Genomic DNA, 20,186 nt, shown 5'->3' on the forward strand with positions numbered 1-20,186 from the left:
TAGAGGCCTCCATCTTGACTGCTGCCTTGTGGGTAGCCTAGTGCCTCATGCGTAATGTAGTCTTAATATACATACAGCTGGGTAATGTAGTCTTATACATACAGCTATATACAGCTCTACGGCTCCACCTAGTGTCCACTATAGAATGACATGTTATTGATCATTACATCCCCCTTTCTTTGAGGTTTAACAAAATCAACTTTCAAGAAAACAATAAAGATAATATCAGTAACACTTTTGTTAGTGCTCTATAAACATAAACATTTTCAAAACAGTCAACACATTTTCAAAGCTTTACATTGTACTCAAAGATTAAGTCTACCAGGCTTTTTTACTTCACGTGTGGATCTTCTCAACGTGGGTAAGTCTGATGTGTCTTCATGAGATTGTTCTGGCGGTGAATGACAAGATGCAGTTGCGGCATTGTCATCAATCTGCTCTTGAATAGTTTCTTGTGTTTTCAGGAGGGAACGGCGGTTCCTCCTGAGAATCTGTCCTTCCTCAGTTCTAACAGTGTATGACCTTGGTCCTACTTCCTCAAGAACTGTAGCTTTCCTGTTCCATGCATCTGGGTCCTCAATCCTGACAACATCATCCCTTGTCAATTGGTGTTTCTGACATGTCTCACATTTGCCTATCATGTTCTCAATGTCCTTATTTATGCCAGGCCAATAAACAGTGTCTCTTGCTCTCCTTTTGCATTTTTCAATTCCGAGGTGTCCCTCATGAATCCTTTTGAGCATGTCTTGATGTAGAGCCTGTGGAATAACTATTCTGTTCTGTTTTAGTAATAGTCCACTTGCGACACTCAATTCTGACCTTATGTGAAAATATTTTGGACAGGAATCTTTTGGCCAACCATGATGAATGTTCTCTATTACTGTTTGTAATACTGTGGCCTAGAAATTGAGTGGGCTTAGCACCCATTTTGCGGCGCTAGAGGGCATTGCGCTGGACTTACAGCCGGTTTTGAAATTGACTAGGGCCCAACATCGGTGTTACACCGGTAGCGCTGCGCCGGCACCGATGACATCATCGGTGTGCGCAGCGTCCCGGTTGCCGTGGTGACTGGCCCCAGCGCCGAAATTCAGTTGCGGCCGCCTCGCCCGTGGCAGCCGCAACTAAGACTCTGGCAACAGAGCCTTGCACGACTTTGCGCCGGCGCATAAAGGTGGAGCGGCGGCCGGCCGCTTTCCCGCCTGCCCGCACCTCCCTCCCCGGACACCCCCACCCCCCCCCCCCCCGCGGAACAGATGCTTCTCGGCTGCGAGCCCGGCACTTCCCCGAGGTGCCGGGCTCATTTTTGTGGCGATTTAACCGGCCAGCGGGCGGGTGCAGGCAGCTCCTCCTTAACTGAAGGAGGAGGCCTACACTTCCCGAGCCTGCCGCACCGCATCGGGCGGCGCAACGCCAGAATAGCGCCGCAATGCGGCGCGTAGCGCCAGTTTTCAGGCGCAAACAGCCTTCAGTAGCGCCGGCAGCCGTTTGGGCGCGGCGCTACTGAATTTTTGGCGCGCACAGCGCGACTTAGCACCGGCGCTAAATTTCCGGCGTTAAGCCCCGGCGCAGCGCAAACTCAATTTCTAGGCCTGTATCTTTTACTGTTTCTTCTGCTGTTTGCTTTGATTTTGTGTCTGACACGGGCAGCGCAGCAGTGACCATACTCACATGAACATCCACGTCTTCTTCAGTAGAGCTCACATGACTCATTGTGGGTACTCGGGATAGTGCATCTGCTAACACTATGTATTTGCCTGGTGTGTAGATCAGTTCAAAGTCATATCTTTGCAGCTTCATCATGAGTCGTTGAATCCTTGGAGACATCACATTCAGGTTTTTTTTTATGATGGCAACCAGAGGGCTGTGGTCTGTCTCAACTGTGAAGGTGGGAAGTCCATATATGTAGCCATGAAACTTTTCTAGTCCAACTACCAAGCCTAGACATTCCTTTTCAATCTGGGCGTATCGACAGTCAGTATCAGTCATAGACCTGGCGGCATAGGCAACAGGCTTCCAATCTTCACCCTCTGCTTGTAGCAAGACCGCACCTAAGTCATCTTTTGATGCATCCGTTGACACTTTGATTCTTTTTGTTGGGTCAAAGAAGGTGAGTACAGGTGTGGTTGTCAGCACTGTTTTGAGGTTTATCCACTCTTGTTCATGTCTTTCTGTCCATGCGAACTCATTTGTTTTATGTAGCAGGTCTCGCAGACAGGCTGTCTTGGCTGACAAGTTAGGAATGAACTTTCCAATGAAGTTTATCATCCCCATGATGCGTAGCACTCCTTTTTTGTCAGTGGGTCGGGGCATTTTGAGTATGGTGTTTACTTTTTCCATATCTGGCTCTATTCCTTTACCAGATAGATTATCTCCTAGGAAAGTGACTTCCTGGATGCCAAACTGACACTTGGCTTTGTTGAGCTTCAGTCCATTCCGGCGTATGCTCTGTAGCACTTTAGTCAGTCTCTCATTGGCCCAGAACTTGGCGTCGGGGGCTTGCCGCGCGTGCAAGCCCCCGATCTGCACTCACCCTGCGCGCTGACATCTGAAGCCCGGGCCTGCTTGCATTTCCTGTCACTGGCCCGGTTCAGATGTCAGCGCGCAGTGCTTACCTGATCCAGCGGCGTAGTTAGTGCGATGTGCCGGCTGGGATCAGGTGAGCACTGTACAACCAATCAGGGGAGGGGAAGGTTCATCCATGAGTTTGAGAGTAAGAACTGTCAAACTCATGAAAACTACGGGGGCCCAAAACACTATTTATTCAAACTTTAAATAAAAATTTAAAAAAACATCCCAATCATTAAATTAAGTATAAATAAGTTTAAAAAAATAATTTAAACAATAATTTTTTTTTTGAAAAAAATAAATTTTTAATAAAAAGGGTCTAAAACTAAACTTACCTTATTGTAGATTCTTTAAAATAATAAACCTGAGGAAATTTTTTTTCTAAATTGCACTAAAACACCACTTACCTGTAAAAATAAATACTTACGTGTGCTTTTTACAAGCGTAAAGACCGGAGGCATTTACACATGCGCAAATCCCCCAAAACAGAGGAAATCCAAGACACACGCGCTGCCCCCTACAGCGCACGCGCTAGCCTCTTCACCTCTTGGGTTAGAGGAGAGGAAATGCCGCTTTTCAGCGCATGCGCTGTGCATGCTGAAAACCGGCATTTCCTCCGGCCAGACGCGTGAGTACCCCTTCCGTACTCACACGTTTGGGGAGGAATTACTGCCCCAATGACTCGGTTTCTCTCCCCACAGATGCTGCCTGGCCTGCTGTGCATTCCCAGCATTTTGTGTTTTTGTTTCAGATTTCCAGCATCGGCGGTATTTTGCTTTTGTATCAGCATTATTAATACTCTTCAAATTTATCAGGAATCTCATGGAGCGAATTAACACAAAAAAGTGCTTGCGATCTTGTACTGCAGATTGTGATGGATGAGTTAACACTCTCAACAAGAATTCTCAGTTTGTTCCCACCTCGAGGAGGAATTTCACCCGCAGGAAGTTGAGCGTGAAGATCCCAGTGAATAGTCCAACAGGTGTTGAGTGTGTTATTGAATTCGGCGTTTAATTCTTGATAGTTACTCGTAGTGTGCAGCTGCAATGTAACTTTGAAATGATGTGCAAATAGAATGAGACTGTTAAATGAATGTCGTATCATCTCTCCCGCATGTCTGCATCAATAAAAATATTAGCACGGCGCGGGTCCCCTGCAATCCTTATATCGTGGGTCAAGGTAAGATTTAACTTGGAATCTCACGTCGCTGGCAATTTATTGCCCATATTGAGAAGGTGTTGTTGAGCCGCCGCCTTGAACCGCTGCAGTGCGTGATACTTTGCAGCGGTTTGTTACAACTGAGTGCCTCGCTGGGCCATTTCAGAGGGCAGTTAAGAATCAACCACGTTGCTGTGGGTCTGGAGTCACCAATAGGCCAGACTGGGTAAGGACGGCAGATTTCCTTCCCTAAAGGACATTAGTGAACCAGATGGGTTCTTACGACAATCCGATATCATGGTCACCATTACTGACACTAGCTTTTTATTCCAGATTTATTTCATTAACTGAATTTAAATTCCTGAGCTGTTGTGGTGCGATTTGAACTCGCCTCTCCAGATCTTTAGTTTAGGCCTCTGGGTTACTAGTCCAGTGACATCACCACAATGCTAGCATTTCCCGATTCTACAGCTCCAGACCTCATTCCAGTTTGCTGGGACTGAAAGAGCATATGACGCTGCATTACACTACACCCCGACCCCCACCCCCCTGACCCACAACCCTAACCCTCACCCCCGCCACAAGCCCTCACCCCCACCCCGACCACACGCCCCCACCCTGACCCCCACCCCGACCACACGCCCCCACCCCTGACCCCCCACACCCCGACCCCCACCCCCGACCCACAACCCTAACCCTCACCCCCGCCACACGCCCTCACCCCCACCCCGACCACACGCCCCCACCCTGACCCCCACCCCGACCACATGCCCCACCCCTGACCCCCCCACACCCCGACCCCCACCCCACCACCCGACCCCCCACACCCCGACCACACGCCCCCACCCGACCCCCCACCCCCGCCACACGCCCCCACCCTGACTCCCGACCCCCACCCCGCCACACGCCCCCACCCTGACCCCCGACCCCGCCACACGCCCCCCCCCGATGCCCCACACCCCGCCGACATGCCCCCACCCTGACCCCCGACCCTCACCCCCGCCACACGCCCCCACCGACCCCCACCCCCGCCACACGGCCACACCCCTGACCCCCAACCCCACCACACGCCCCCACTCAACCCCCACCTCCTCCCGACCCCCGCCACACGCCCCCAGCCACACACGCCCACCCGACCTCCACCCCACCACACGCCCCCACCCTCGACCCCCACCCCGTCACATGCTCCACCCCTGCCACACGCCCCCACCCCCACCCCGCGCCCCCACCCTTGACCCCCACCCCGTCCCATGCCCCACCCGAGCCCCACCCACCGTCACACACCCCCACCCCTGACCCCCACCCCCACCACACGCTCCCACCCGACCCCCACCCCTGTACCCACCCGACCCCCACCCCCGCCACACGCCCCCACCCCTGACCCCCACCCCGCCACATGCCCCCCACCCCTGACCCCCATCCTGACCCCCGCCACACGCCCCCACCCCTGACCCCCGCCACACACCCCCACCCCTGACCCCCGCCACACGTCCCCACCCCGACCCCAGAGGTCAGTTTTTCTGAAGGAGAAATCTTGCTCCCTCTTCAGAGCGTTACAGAGCAGAAGGTGAAATAAAGACATGAGCCAGCCATTGCATGCAAGGTGTCGAGGATGGAGATTTTTATAATGTGTATGTAATGCTTACAGTTCACTGAACACCCTTCATTTGACTTGCACTCTGTAATGATTAATAGAAGGAAGAAATTTACAGGGGTGACAAGCTGTGAGATTCTCACTTCGTTCAGTGTGAATACTGAACGCTGATTTCTGCTAACTCTTGGGGTAGCAGATCAATGCCCTCTCGGACCAGGCTGGCAGCCCCGTGGCCTCGGAGGCCACTGCCTCTCGAACTATGAATGAGTCTGTGTCTGTGGGGAGGGTTGCCGGACCCAGCGAGATATCCCAGTGTCCGATACTGTGAGCAGCGCCAGTCGCCACCCACATCAAGACAAGTGTCAAAACTTTATATTACTATATATATAGATTTATATTTATATAATTAATCCTGGATGAAAAATTAAGGATGATGTAAATAAATAAATATTTATTCATTGAGACTGCAGTCAGTCTGAAAATGTTTCAATAAAAAGCAAACGGGAGGGCGAGAACCGGAAAACAATCGCACCAAGTGTGGTCAGTCGGGGAGCAGTCCTGTCAGAGAGTGCCAGGCTCAGCCCGTCCCGCAGAGTTGGCAGTTCCAGCCCCGGTGCCGAGCCTGACACTGGTGCGAGGTGTAGCCTTGCCCAGAGAAGAACAGGATATCAGGAGCTGGCATCGAGTGGAGTGGGCGCAGAATCGCTAACGGTCCCTGAATGTCAGGAGGTGTACCGCTTGTGACCTGGGACAGTGCAGGTGTTGTTGGGTGTGTGAGGGGCTAAACAGCTCCCATTTTTCGGGGTGTTAAGCTTGCCATCAAAATGTGACTTTAACACCGAGTCAGATCATTTCTTTTTCATTTAAAAAAAAATCACTAATTCTTCGGTGTGACTTATACAAAGACGGAACATAATTACACCACCACCCCCCACATCAGCTGACTGTACAGTAACATTTACAGAGTCTCCAGTAACGGCTCCTGTCACAGAGCACTGTCACATCACATTAGAGCGCCGTCATGTAACGTTACGTAACATAAAAGTGTCATGTAACGTTACAGAGCGCTGTTATGTCACAGAGCGCTGTCACGTCACGTTAACCTCCAACATGTGGTCATCCTGGCTTGGGAGGACAAGAATCTGCATGCTGGCGCTGGTGTTGAAGACCTGGCCAGTGCAGAACGGTAACAAGCGTGGCATCGGCACCCCCTTGTGCTCGCTGCTGCCCGAGGAATGGGTGCTGCCCCGGCTCCTCAAACTGCTGCTCTCCACCTGGTCGTCGAGGTTCTTGTCCAAGGACAGGGTGTCGTTCTCAATCCAACTGTCTGCAGGGGGCAGCAACAACAAAATTAACCACCAGTCACCACTGGCACTGCCAATAGACAGGGACACACACCACAGAAAGATCACCAGTACTGTGCCCCAATGTTATACAGTGACAGACCTGTACCCACCAGTACTGTACCCCAGTGTTATACAGTGACAGACCTGTACCCATCAGTACTGTACCCCAGTGTTATACAGTGACAGACCTGTACCCATCAGTACTGTACCCCAGTGTTATACAGCGACAGACCTGTACCCACCAGTACTGTACCCCAGTGTTATACAGTGACAGACCTGTACCCACCAGTACTGTACCCCAGTGTTATACAGCGACAGACCTGTGCCCACCAGTACTGTACCCCAGTGTTATACAGTGACAGACCTGTACCCATCAGTACTGTACCCCAGTGTTATACAGCGACAGACCTGTACCCACCAGTACGGTACCCCAGTGTTATACAGCGACAGACCTGTACCCACCAGTACTGTACCCCAGTGTTATACAGTGACAGACCTGTACCCACCAGTACTGTACCCCAGTGTTATACAGCAACAGACCTGTACCCACCAGTACTGTACCCCAGTGTTATAGTGACAGACCTGTACCCACCAGTACTGTACCCGTGTTATACAGTGACAGACCTGTACCCAACAGTACTGTACATCAGTGTTATACAGTGACAGACCTGTACCCACCAGTACTGTACCCCCGTGTTATACAGTGACAGACCTGTACCCACCAGTACTGTACCCGTGTTATACAGTGACAGACCTGTACCCAACAGTACTGTACCCCAGTGTTATACAGCGACAGACCTGTACCCACCAGTACTGTACCCCAGTGTTATACAGCGACAGACCAGTACCCACCAGTACTGTACCCCAGTGTTATACAGGGACAGACCTGTACCCACCAGTACTGTACCCCAGTGTTATAGTGACAGACCTGTACCCACCAGTACTGTACCCCCGTGTTATACAGTGACAGACCTGTACCCACCAGTACTGTACCCCCGTGTTATACAGTGACAGACCTGTACCCACCAGTACTGTACCCCAGTGTTATACAGTGACAGACCTGTACCCACCAGTACTGTATCCCAGTGTTATACAGTGACAGACCTGTACCCACCAGTACTGTACCCCAGTGTTATACAGTGACAGACCTGTACCCACCAGTACTGTACCCCAGTGTTATACAGCGACAGACCTGTACCCACCAGTAATGTACCCCAGTGTTATAGTGACAGACCTGTACCCACCAGTACTGTACCCCAGTGTTATACAGCGACAGACCTGTACCCACCAGTACGGTACCCCAGTGTTATACAGCGACAGACCTGTACCCACCAGTACTGTACCCCAGTGTTATACAGTGACAGACCTGTACCCACCAGTACTGTACCCCAGTGTTGTACAGCGACAGACCTGTACCCACCAGTACTGTACCCCAGTGTTATAGTGACAGACCTGTACCCACCAGTACTGTACCCCAGTGTTATACAGTGACAGACCTGTACCCACCAGTACTGTACCCCAGTGTTATACAGCGACAGACCTGTACCCACCAGTAATGTACCCCAGTGTTATAGTGACAGACCTGTACCCACCAGTACTGTACCCCAGTGTTATACAGCGACAGACCAGTACCCATCAGTACTGTACCCCAGTGTTATACAGTGACAGACCTGTACCCACCAGTACTGTACCCCAGTGTTATAGTGACAGACCTGTACCCACCAGTACTGTACCCCAGTGTTATACAGTGACAGACCTGTACCCACCAGTACTGTACCCCAGTGTTATACAGCGACAGACCTGTACCCACCAGTACTGCACCCCAGTGTTATAGTGACAGACCTGTACCCACCAGTACTGTACCCCCGTGTTATACAGTGACAGACCTGTACCCACCAGTACTGTACCCCAGTGTTATACAGTGACAGACCTGTACCCACCAGTACTGTACCCCAGTGTTATAGTGACAGACCTGTACCCACCAGTACTGTACCCCAGTGTTATACAGTGACAGACCTGTACCCACCAGTACTGTACCCCAGTGTTATAGTGACAGACCTGTCCCCACCAGTACTGTACCCCAGTGTTATACAGTGACAGACCTGTACCCAACAGTACTGTACATCAGTGTTATACAGTGACAGACCTGTACCCACCAGTACTGTACCCCAGTGTTATACAGTGACAGACCTGTACCCACCAGTACTGTACCCCAGTGTTATACAGTGACCGACCTGTACCCACCAGTACTGTACCCCAGTGTTATACAGTGACAGACCTGTACCCACCAGTACTGTACCCCAGTGTTATACAGCGACAGACCTGTACCCACCAGTACTGTACCCCAGTGTTATACAGCGACAGACCAGTACCCACCAGTACTGTACCCCAGTGTTATACAGTGACAGACCTGTACCCAACACTAGTGAAGTAAGGCTCTTTGTTGACACTATTTACACCCTTAGCTTGCGGTTACGTTAAGCAAGTTCCTGGGGACCCTTTGAACCCCGGAGGCTCAGATGTGCCCCCATTTGCTCCACTGAGCTGCACAGATTCTGGGCCCCTGCCACGTGACTCAGGGACTGGATCAGTTCAGTTGCCCTCCCGGGATCTCTCCAAACCCGGGATGTCCCACTGTCATGGGGATGGGAGCCCAACCAGTCCATGCTGGTGTCGATCCTCCACATGAGCATTAGTTCCCCTCCCCCCGACCCCTCCCCCTTCACCCCCACCCTTCACCCCACCCCTCCCCCCACCCCTTCACCCTTCACCCCCCACCTCTCCCCCCACCTCTCCCCCCACCTCCCCCCACCTCTCCCCCTTCACCCTCTCCCCCTTCACCCCCCACCTCTCCCCCTTCACCCCCCACCTCTCCCCCTTCACCCACCCCCCAACCGCTTCTCTGCTTCAGTCACTAACGCTGGTCATGAATTCCACAGCCTCACGACGGTCTGTAAGAAACCCTCCTGCTGTCTCTCCTGAATCTCTTGCTGTAATCTGACATATATTGTAAATCATGATTGTATTGTTTTATTACTGTTGAAATTGGTGACTGATCGTTGATGAATTATAATCCTGATATTCATGAACAAATAAATAATCTTTCATCAATAAATTCACTGAGTGTTTTAAATGAGTGTTTTACGCGATCCTGTGGATATTTATGATCGTCTCTGGGTCTGAACTGGAGTTATACCCCAAGCTGCACTCACAACCCGAATGATAACTTGAACCAATTCTTACCCCTCTGTCATCGCCCCTCGAACAAATCCCCCATAATCTCCTCCAAGGAAAACAAGCCCGGTCTTTCCCGAATCGTTCTTATTTCTATTTCCTCCCACGAAGAATTGTCCCGGTGAGTCTGTGCTGCTCCCTCTCTGAAGCCTCAGCCTCCTTCCTAAAGTGTGGAGCCCAAAATTGCACACACTCCCCAACCGTGCTCTTAAGGTTTACAGAGAGTCACCATTACATCTCGACTTCCATATTTTACCCCCCTTGCCATAAAACCCAGTTTTCCATGAGCTTTTTTATGGCCTTTTCCACCTGAGGTGCTGCTTTTAAGTTCTTGTGAATCTGAACCCCTAAATCCCTTTGCTCTTCCACATTGCCCCATTCAAAGAATAAGGGGCTGCTCCTTCAAAACTGAGATGAGGAGGAACTACTTCACTCAGAGGGTGGTAGGTCCATGGAATATGCTGCCCCAAAAAGCTGTAGAAGCTACATCATTACATAAATTTAAAACAGAAATAGACAGTTTCCTAGAAGTAAAGGGAATTAAGGGTTACGGGGAGCGGGCAGGAATTTGGACATGAGTCTAGGTTCGGATCGGTCATGGCCCTGTGGGTAGCGGAGTGGGCCCAGGGGCCGTGTAGCCTGATCCTGCTCCTATTTCGTGTGTCTAATTCTGTTAGATTCAGGAGATGGTTCTGTGATAGTAGATTGGCGGTTAGGATCAGATCAGCCATGATCTTATTGAATGGCGGAGCAGGCTCGAGGGGCCGATTGGCCTACTCCTGCTCCTATTTCTTATGTTCTTATTAAAGTCTAATTATTAATTAAAAAAAAAATGTATGTCCTCACACTTACTGAATTCCATCTGCCACTTTATTTCCCTTTCCTCTGCTGTCCCCCAAGGATCGATCCTTGGCCCCCTCCTATTTCTCATCTACATATTGCCCCAAAAACACAGCGTCAGTTTCCGCATGTACACTGACGATACCCAGCTCTACCTCACTACTTCTTCTCTCGACCCCTCCATGGTGTCTAAATTGTCAGACTGCTTGTCCAACATAGTTTCTGGGTGAGCAGAAATTTTCTCCAATTAAATATTGGGAAGACCGAAGCCGTTGTTTTTGGTTCCCGCCACAAACTCCATTCCCTAGCCACTGACTCCATCCCTCTCCCTAACATCTGTCTGAGGCTGAACCACACTGTTCGCAACCTTGGTGTCATATTTGACCCTGAAATGACCTTCCGACCACATAGCTTCCGGCAGCATAACCAAGACCGCCTACTTCCACTTCCGTAACATCGCCCGTCTCCGCCACTGCCTCAGCTCATCCGCTGCTGAAACCCTCAGCTGGGCCTTTCTTACCTCCAGACTTGACGATTCCAATGCACTCCTGGCTGGCCTCCCACATTCTACCCTACGTAAACTTGAGGTCATCCAAAACTCGGTTGCCCGTGTCCTAACTCGCACCAAGTCCCGTTCGCCCCTCACCCCTGTGCTCCCTGACCTACATTGGCTCCCGGTTAAGCAGCGCCTCGATTTCAAAATTCTCATCCTTGTTTTCAAATCCCTCCATGGCCTCGCCCCTCCCTATCTCTGTAATCTCCTCCAGCCCCACAACCCCCCCCGAGATATCTGCGCTCCTCTAATTCTGCCCTCTTGAGCATCCCTGATTATAATCGCTCCACCATTGGCGGCCGTGCCCTCTGCTGCCTAGGGCCTAAGCTCTGGAATTCCCTCCCTAAACCTCTCCGCCTCTCTACCTCTCTTTCCTCCTTTAAGACGCTCCTTAAAACCTACCGCTCTGACCAAGCTTTTGGTCACCTGCCCTAATTTATCTTTATGTGGATCGGTGTCAATTTTTTGTGTCTTAAAATACCCCAGTGCAGTGCCCTGGGACGTTTTACTACGTTAAAGGCGCTATATAAATACAAGTTGTTGTTGTTATCACCTTGCAGCTTCCTCAGAATTATTTACTCCGCCTCCTATTTTAGTATAGTTTAATTCGGACCCCACTCCCTCTAACCCCATATCCAAATCATCAATGCACACAGTGATCGGACGCGGTGCCAGGACTGAACCCTGTGGGACATCGTTACCCAACTCTGAAATACGGCCCTCATCTCTGACGCTCAGCTTCCTCCCTTCTGACCAGTGTTGAATCTAATTTGCTCCCCTCCCCTAGTTCCATAACCCCTTTACCCTTTCCATTCCGATTGGGCAGATGCATGGCAAATGTAGTATAATGTGGATAAATGCGAGCTTATCCACTTTGGTGGCAAAAACAGGAAGACAGATTATTATCTGAACAGCAATAGATTGGGAGAAGGGGAAGTGCAACGAGACCTGGGTGTCCTTGTGCACCAGTCGCTGAAGGTAAGCATGCAGGTGCAGCAGGCGGTTAAGAAGGCAAATGGTATGTTGGCCTTCATAGCGAGAGGGTTCGAGTACAGGAACAAGGATGTCTTGCTACAGTTGTACAGGGCCTTGGTGAGACCACACCTTGAGTATTGTGTGCAGTTTTGGTCGCCTTATCTGAGGAAGGATGTTCTTGCCATGGAGGGAGTGCAGCGAAGATTCACCAGACTGATACCTGGGATGGCAGGAATGACGTATGAGGAGAGATTGGGTTGATTAGGCTTATACTCACTGGAGTTTAGAAGAATGAGAGGGGATCTCATTGAAACTTATAAAATTCTAACAGGACTAGACAGACTAGATGCAGGAAGGATGTTCCCGATGGCCGGGGAGTCCAGAACCGGGGTCACAGTCTAAGGATAAGGGGTAGGCCATTTAGGACAGAGATGAGGTGGAATTTCTTCACCCAGAGAGTGGTGAACCTGTGGAATTCTCTACCACAGAAGGCAGTTGATGCCAATTCATTAAATATATTCAAGAAGGAGTTAGATATATTTCTTAAGGCTAAAGGGATCAAGGGATATGGGGAGATAGCAGGGACAGGGTACTGAATTTGGATGATCAGCCATGATCTCATTAAATGGCAGAACAGGCTCGAGGGGCCGAATGGCCTACTCCTGCTCCTATCTTCTATGTTTCTATGTTTCCAATAGTCTCCTGTGTGGGGCCTTGTCAAAAGCTTTCAGCAGTTTGATCGATCTCTTACCCGTGTCCACTTGCCCGGACTGGCAGGGCTGGAAGGGAAGGTACTTGAAGAGTTTGACGTCAGGGAACGGGAGGAATCCGGCAAACAGAGGCATCACTTCCATGTGCACCTTGTGAGTGGCGCGGGCAGCCACCGGCATGGAGATCACCCCTGAACTCTTGCCACACACCGCCCAGTTGCTGCTGTTGTCCACAACTGCAAAGAATAAACAGACCATTTTAAAGCTCTCAGAACTGGAGTGATTTACAGTGCCGGGCTCAGGGCCAGGTCTCTGCAGTCTTTCCCCAATCACCTTTATAACAATACTTTACTGTAGGCCAAGGGACAGTGTCAGGGAATGAAGAATGTTTCACTTCATGTACCGTGTGTCAGCATGAAGGATGGGTTAGATACAGAGTAAAGCTCCCTCTACACTGTCCCATCAAACACTCCCAGGGCAGGTACAGCACGGGTTAGATACAGAGTAAAGCTCCCTCTACACTGTCCCATCAAACACTCCCAGGGCAGGTACAGCACGGGGTTAGATACAGAGTAAAGCTCCCTCTACACTGTCCCATCAAACACTCCCAGGGCAGGTACAGCACGGGGTTAGATACAGAGTAAAGCTCCCTCTACACTGTCCCATCAAACACTCCCAGGGCAGGTACAGCACGGGTTAGATACAGAGTAAAGCTCCCTCTACACTGTCCCATCAAACACTCCCAGGACAGATACAGCACGGGTTAGATACAGAGTAAAGCTCCCTCTACACCGTCCCATCAAATACTCCCAGGGCAGGTACAGCACGGGTTAGATACAGAGTAAAGCTTCCTCTACACTGTCCCATCAAACACTCCCAGGGCAGGCACAGCACGGGTTAGATACAGAGTAAAGCTCCCTCTACACTGTCCCATCAAACACTCCCAGGGCAGGTACAGCATGGGTTAGATACAGAGTAAAGCTCCCTCTACAGTGTCCCATCAAACAATCCCAGAGCAGGTATAGCACGGGTTAGATGCAGAGTAAAGCTCACTCTGGAAGGGTGGGTGGGTGGAAGGAGTCGGTGGTGTATTAGAGGGTAACATGAATTAAAGATGCACAGCCCAAAGTCTGGAACCATCCAATAATTTTGACACTAACTGGACTCAATGACAGTGGTGACCATTATTCTTTAAACACTGAAGCTCCTTTGGTAAAATGGGAAGTAACTTTTAGTAGAATTCCAGGCATTTGAAGAGGGAGAGGGGCTGGGGACTGGAACTACATACCTTCATACATCAGTCTGGTGGTACAATACCCATCGCATTCCGCCAACGCTTCATCTTTATCCACCTCGGTGAGGTCAGACAGTCGCACAATCGACACTTCCAGATTGCACAGCGTCCCCATTTTACACATCTCGGCTCCGAGGGGAGGGAAGATTTCAGCTTTAACGTCGTACAGCGTCTGGAAACAGAGGGCAGGCTTACTGCACAGTACAGGGGTCAGAGGGCAGGGTTACTGCACAGTACAGGGGTCAGAGGGCAGGGTTACTGCACAGTACAGGGGTCAGAGGGCAGGCTTACTGCACAGTACAGGGGTCAGAGGGCAGGGTTACTGCACAGTACAGGGGTCAGAGGGCAGGGTTACTGCACAGTACAGGGGTCAGAGGGCAGGGTTACTGCACAGTACAGGGGTCAGAGGGCAGGGTTACTGCACAGTACAGGGGTCAGAGGGCAGGGTTACTGCACGGTACAGGGGTCAGAGGGCAGGGTTACTGCATGGTACAGGGGTCAGAGGGCAGGGTTACTGCACAGTACAGGGGTCAGAGGGCAGGGTTACTACACAGTACAGGGGTCAGAGGGCAGGGTTACTGCACGGTACAGGGGTCAGAGGGCAGGGTTACTGCACAGTACAAGGGTCAGAGGGCAGGGTTACTGCACAGTACAGGGGTCAGAGGGCAGGGTTACTGCACAGTACAGGGGTCAGAGGGCAGGGTTACTGCACGGTACAGGGGTCAGAGGGCAGGGTTACTGCACGGTACAGGGGTCAGAGGGCAGGGTTACTGCACGGTACGGGGTCAGAGGGCAGGGTACAGTATATACACAACACAGTGAGGAAAGAGGGAAGCAGGGTATTTGGAGCTGAAGAAGAAATTGAACTCTGGAGCGGAACAGTGGGAAATCTGAGAAATAGTCACTGTACACAAAGAAACTGCGCATCATCTTAAAGTCACGAGGCAGCGCCAACGGTGACCTGTACAGCTCCTCAGTGCAGAGTGACTCAGATCGGGGTTTATTCCTTGCCAGTTACTCCAAGACCCAGGGTTTGTGATTTGGTCCAAACACTTACACAGAAGTTGTCGAGTTTGAGCTCGTAGGTGTACGGTTTCATTGAAGCGAGTTCCTGGCCTGTTAGCGGTGTAAAGGCCACACTGAAGTGGCAGTGCAGAGAGGGTCCTGGCTCCTGGCTCCATCTCAGCTCCCACAGGAAGAAGGTGGCCTGCCTGCTGTACATGTGCTGCGGCAAGAAAACGGAGCACAAGGAGATCACTACAGCAAGCAGAGACGGTTAACGTCCATCTCCCCACTTACTGCCCCCAGCACGGCATTAAAATAGGCTCATGGTTAACACGGTAAACCCTCAGGCTTAGATGGTATCATTCCCAGAATACTGAGGGAGGGAGAGGAGACAGCAGAGGCACTAAGCAGAATTTCACAAACATTTTTCGCAACGAGAATTGTGCCAAAGATCTGGAGGATGGACATTTTTACGTCTCTCTTCAAGAACAGGGATGAACAGATGACTGCCATCTGACAGCCCCTTCCCAGCTGTAGGGCCTGTGGCCCTTCCACTGACCATCGAATGCTGGGAGTCAGGGCCCATGTCCGGCTGGGCAAGTGCAGGAACCACAGAGGAGGCTGCGTCCCTCAGTAGAGTAGAGACGTCCATCCCTCACCCCGTCATCACTCACCGTGTTGGACCCCCTCATCATGTCGGGACCTCTAGGACTGTCGGGAACTACAGATTGAATCACGAAGTTCGTCCGCCCTCGATCCTCCGAGAGCCCGGGCCCCGAGAGCACAAGCAGAAAAGGCAACTGGGGTTCTGGGTTCTATACACAGGAGCAGTGAATACAAAGGCAAGCCTGTGAGGCTGAATTTGTACAAGACATTAGTTGGCCCACAGTTGGAGTATCGTGTGCAGTTCTGGCCACCCCATCGTAGGAAGGATATTCGAGTCATGGAAAGAGACAGTGATGGTTCACTAGAATGGGACCAAGCATGAGAGGTTACAGTTACAGAGAGAGGCTTGAAATATTAGAGCTTTGTTCAACTGAAGAGAGAAAGCTAAGGGGGGAATCTAATAAAAGCTTTCAAAATTAGGAAAGGTAAATTTTGAGAAGGTAACTAGTGAGAGATTGTTTCAGTAACAAGGGCACAGACTGAGATTATCACTGGTCAGTGAGTCAGTAACAAGGGCACAGACTGAGGATTATCACTGGTCAGTGAGTCATTAACAAGGGCACAGACTGAGATTATCACTGGTCAGTGAGTCATTAACAAGGGCACAGACTGAGATTATCACTGGTCAGTGAGTCATTAACAAGGGCACAGACTGAGATTATCACTGGTCAGTGAGTCATTAACAAGGGCACAGACTGAGGATTATCACTGGTCAGTGAGTCATTAACAAGGGCACAGACTGAGATTATCACTGGTCAGTGAGTCAGTAACAAGGGCACAGACTGAGGATTATCACTGGTCAGTGAGTCATTAACAAGGGCACAGACTGAGGATTATCACTGGTCAGTGAGTCATTAACAAGGGCACAGACTGAGGATTATCACTGGTCAGTGAGTCATTAACAAGGGCACAGACTGAGATTATCACTGGTCAGTGAGTCATTAACAAGGGCACAGACTGAGATTATCACTGGTCAGTGAGTCATTAACAAGGGCACAGACTGAGGATTATCACTGGTCAGTGAGTCATTAACAAGGGCACAGACTGAGATTATCACTGGTCAGTGAGTCATTAACAAGGGCACAGACTGAGATTATCACTGGTCAGTGAGTCAGTAACAAGGGCACAGACTGAGATTATCACTGGTCAGTGAGTCATTAACAAGGGCACAGACTGAGATTATCACTGGTCAGTGAGTCAGTAACAAGGGCACAGACTGAGATTATCACTGGTCAGTGAGTCATTAACAAGGGCACAGACTGAGATTATCACTGGTCAGTGAGTCATTAACAAGGGCACAGACTGAGATTATCACTGGTCAGTGAGTCAGTAACAAGGGCACAGACTGAGGATTATCACTGGTCAGTGAGTCATTAACAAGGGCACAGACTGAGGATTATCACTGGTCAGTGAGTCATTAACAAGGGCACAGACTGAGGATTATCACTGGTCAGTGAGTCATTAACAAGGGCACAGACTGAGATTATCACTGGTCAGTGAGTCATTAACAAGGGCACAGACTGAGGATTATCACTGGTCAGTGAGTCATTAACAAGGGCACAGACTGAGATTATCACTGGTCAGTGAGTCATTAACAAGGGCACAGACTGAGATTATCACTGGTCAGTGAGTCATTAACAAGGGCACAGACTGAGATTATCACTGGTCAGTGAGTCATTAACAAGGGCACAGACTGAGATTATCACTGGTCAGTGAGTCATTAACAAGGGCACAGACTGAGATTATCACTGGTCAGTGAGTCAGTAACAAGGGCACAGACTGAGGATTATCACTGGTCAGTGAGTCATTAACAAGGGCACAGACTGAGGATTATCACTGGTCAGTGAGTCATTAACAAGGGCACAGACTGAGGATTATCACTGGTCAGTGAGTCATTAACAAGGGCACAGACTGAGATTATCACTGGTCAGTGAGTCATTAACAAGGGCACAGACTGAGATTATCACTGGTCAGTGAGTCAGTAACAAGGGCACAGACTGAGGATTATCACTGGTCAGTGAGTCATTAACAAGGGCACAGACTGAGGATTATCACTGGTCAGTGAGTCATTAACAAGGGCACAGACTGAGATTATCACTGGTCAGTGAGTCATTAACAAGGGCACAGACTGAGATTATCACTGGTCAGTGAGTCAGTAACAAGGGCACAGACTGAGGATTATCACTGGTCAGTGAGTCATTAACAAGGGCACAGACTGAGGATTATCACTGGTCAGTGAGTCATTAACAAGGGCACAGACTGAGGATTATCACTGGTCAGTGAGTCATTAACAAGGGCACAGACTGAGGATTATCACTGGTCAGTGAGTCATTAACAAGGGCACAGACTGAGATTATCACTGGTCAGTGAGTCATTAACAAGGGCACAGACTGAGATTATCACTGGTCAGTGAGTCATTAACAAGGGCACAGACTGAGATTATCACTGGTCAGTGAGTCATTAACAAGGGCACAGACTGAGATTATCACTGGTCAGTGAGTCAGTAACAAGGGCACAGACTGAGGATTATCACTGGTCAGTGAGTCATTAACAAGGGCACAGACTGAGGATTATCACTGGTCAGTGAGTCATTAACAAGGGCACAGACTGAGGATTATCACTGGTCAGTGAGTCATTAACAAGGGCACAGACTGAGATTATCACTGGTCAGTGAGTCATTAACAAGGGCACAGACTGAGATTATCACTGGTCAGTGAGTCAGTAACAAGGGCACAGACTGAGGATTATCACTGGTCAGTGAGTCATTAACAAGGGCACAGACTGAGGATTATCACTGGTCAGTGAGTCATTAACAAGGGCACAGACTGAGATTATCACTGGTCAGTGAGTCATTAACAAGGGCACAGACTGAGATTATCACTGGTCAGTGAGTCAGTAACAAGGGCACAGACTGAGGATTATCACTGGTCAGTGAGTCATTAACAAGGGCACAGACTGAGGATTATCACTGGTCAGTGAGTCATTAACAAGGGCACAGACTGAGGATTATCACTGGTCAGTGAGTCATTAACAAGGGCACAGACTGAGGATTATCACTGGTCAGTGAGTCATTAACAAGGGCACAGACTGAGGATTATCACTGGTCAGTGAGTCATTAACAAGGGCACAGACTGAGGATTATCACTGGTCAGTGAGTCATTAACAAGGGCACAGACTGAGATTATCACTGGTCAGTGAGTCATTAACAAGGGCACAGACTGAGGATTATCACTGGTCAGTGAGTCATTAACAAGGGCACAGACTGAGGATTATCACTGGTCAGTGAGTCATTAACAAGGGCACAGACTGAGGATTATCACTGGTCAGTGAGTCATTAACAAGGGCACAGACTGAGGATTATCACTGGTCAGTGAGTCATTAACAAGGGCACAGACTGAGATTATCACTGGTCAGTGAGTCATTAACAAGGGCACAGACTGAGGATTATCACTGGTCAGTGAGTCATTAACAAGGGCACAGACTGAGGATTATCACTGGTCAGTGAGTCATTAACAAGGGCACAGACTGAGATTATCACTGGTCAGTGAGTCATTAACAAGGGCACAGACTGAGATTATCACTGGTCAGTGAGTCATTAGCAAGGGCACAGACTGAGGATTATCACTGGTCAGTGAGTCATTAACAAGGGCACAGACTGAGATTATCACTGGTCAGTGAGTCATTAACAAGGGCACAGACTGAGATTATCACTGGTCAGTGAGTCATTAACAAGGGCACAGACTGAGATTATCACTGGTCAGTGAGTCATTAACAAGGGCACAGATTGAGGATTATCACTGGTCAGTGAGTCATTAACAAGGGCACAGACTGAGGATTATCACTGGTCAGTGAGTCATTAACAAGGGCACAGATTGAGGATTATCACTGGTCAGTGAGTCATTAACAAGGGCACAGGTTGAGGATTATCAGTGGAAGAATGAAGGGGGCAGTTAGAAGAAATGTTTTCGCACAGAGGGTTATTGAAACAGGGAATGTTCCCCGGGGGGCTACTGAAGCAGAGGCTGTGACATCATTTGAAAGCGATTGTATAAAGATTTGAAAAGGAAGAATATACAAGAATATAGGGAAGGGCAGGGAAATGGGACGAGAGTACCCAGCTTTAGGTGAAGAGCAAGCACTGCCACAGATGTGATGGGTCAAATGGCCTCCTCCTGTCCTATTTCTATTATTCTATGGCCGGTGGGGTGGATTGGGAGTTGTGGGATGGTGGTTTCTGTTCCTGATC

The 20,186-nt window shown here is 49.8% G+C and overlaps 2 protein-coding genes across 7 annotated transcripts in view; both read right to left on the reverse strand.

Annotated features, from left to right (window-relative positions):
• rrp1 (ribosomal RNA processing 1) overlaps positions 1 to 20,186 on the reverse strand; it is a 428,065-nt gene that overhangs the window by 306,780 nt on the left and 101,099 nt on the right. The window lies entirely within an intron of this gene.
• trappc10 (trafficking protein particle complex subunit 10) overlaps positions 5,316 to 20,186 on the reverse strand; it is a 98,895-nt gene continuing 84,024 nt past the window's right edge. For 2 of the 3 annotated variants that reach the window (XM_086007329.1, XM_086007328.1), the window contains 4 exons: positions 15,327 to 15,494; positions 14,264 to 14,441; positions 13,017 to 13,211; positions 5,316 to 6,644 (listed from right to left, as the gene is read on the reverse strand). In XM_086007329.1, coding sequence (XP_085863455.1) covers positions 6,406 to 6,644; positions 13,017 to 13,211; positions 14,264 to 14,441; positions 15,327 to 15,494 — 780 coding nt within the window. In that variant the 3' untranslated portion in view covers positions 5,316 to 6,405. The remainder of the gene's footprint in view (positions 6,645 to 13,016; positions 13,212 to 14,263; positions 14,442 to 15,326; positions 15,495 to 20,186) is intronic. The other variant, XM_086007330.1, reaches the window with a different exon arrangement.

Source organism: Somniosus microcephalus, chromosome 14, assembly GCF_052327205.1.
Source record: "Somniosus microcephalus isolate GS21.2 chromosome 14, FLI_Smic_1.0, whole genome shotgun sequence".
Classification (NCBI taxonomy): Eukaryota; Metazoa; Chordata; class Chondrichthyes; order Squaliformes; family Somniosidae; genus Somniosus; species Somniosus microcephalus.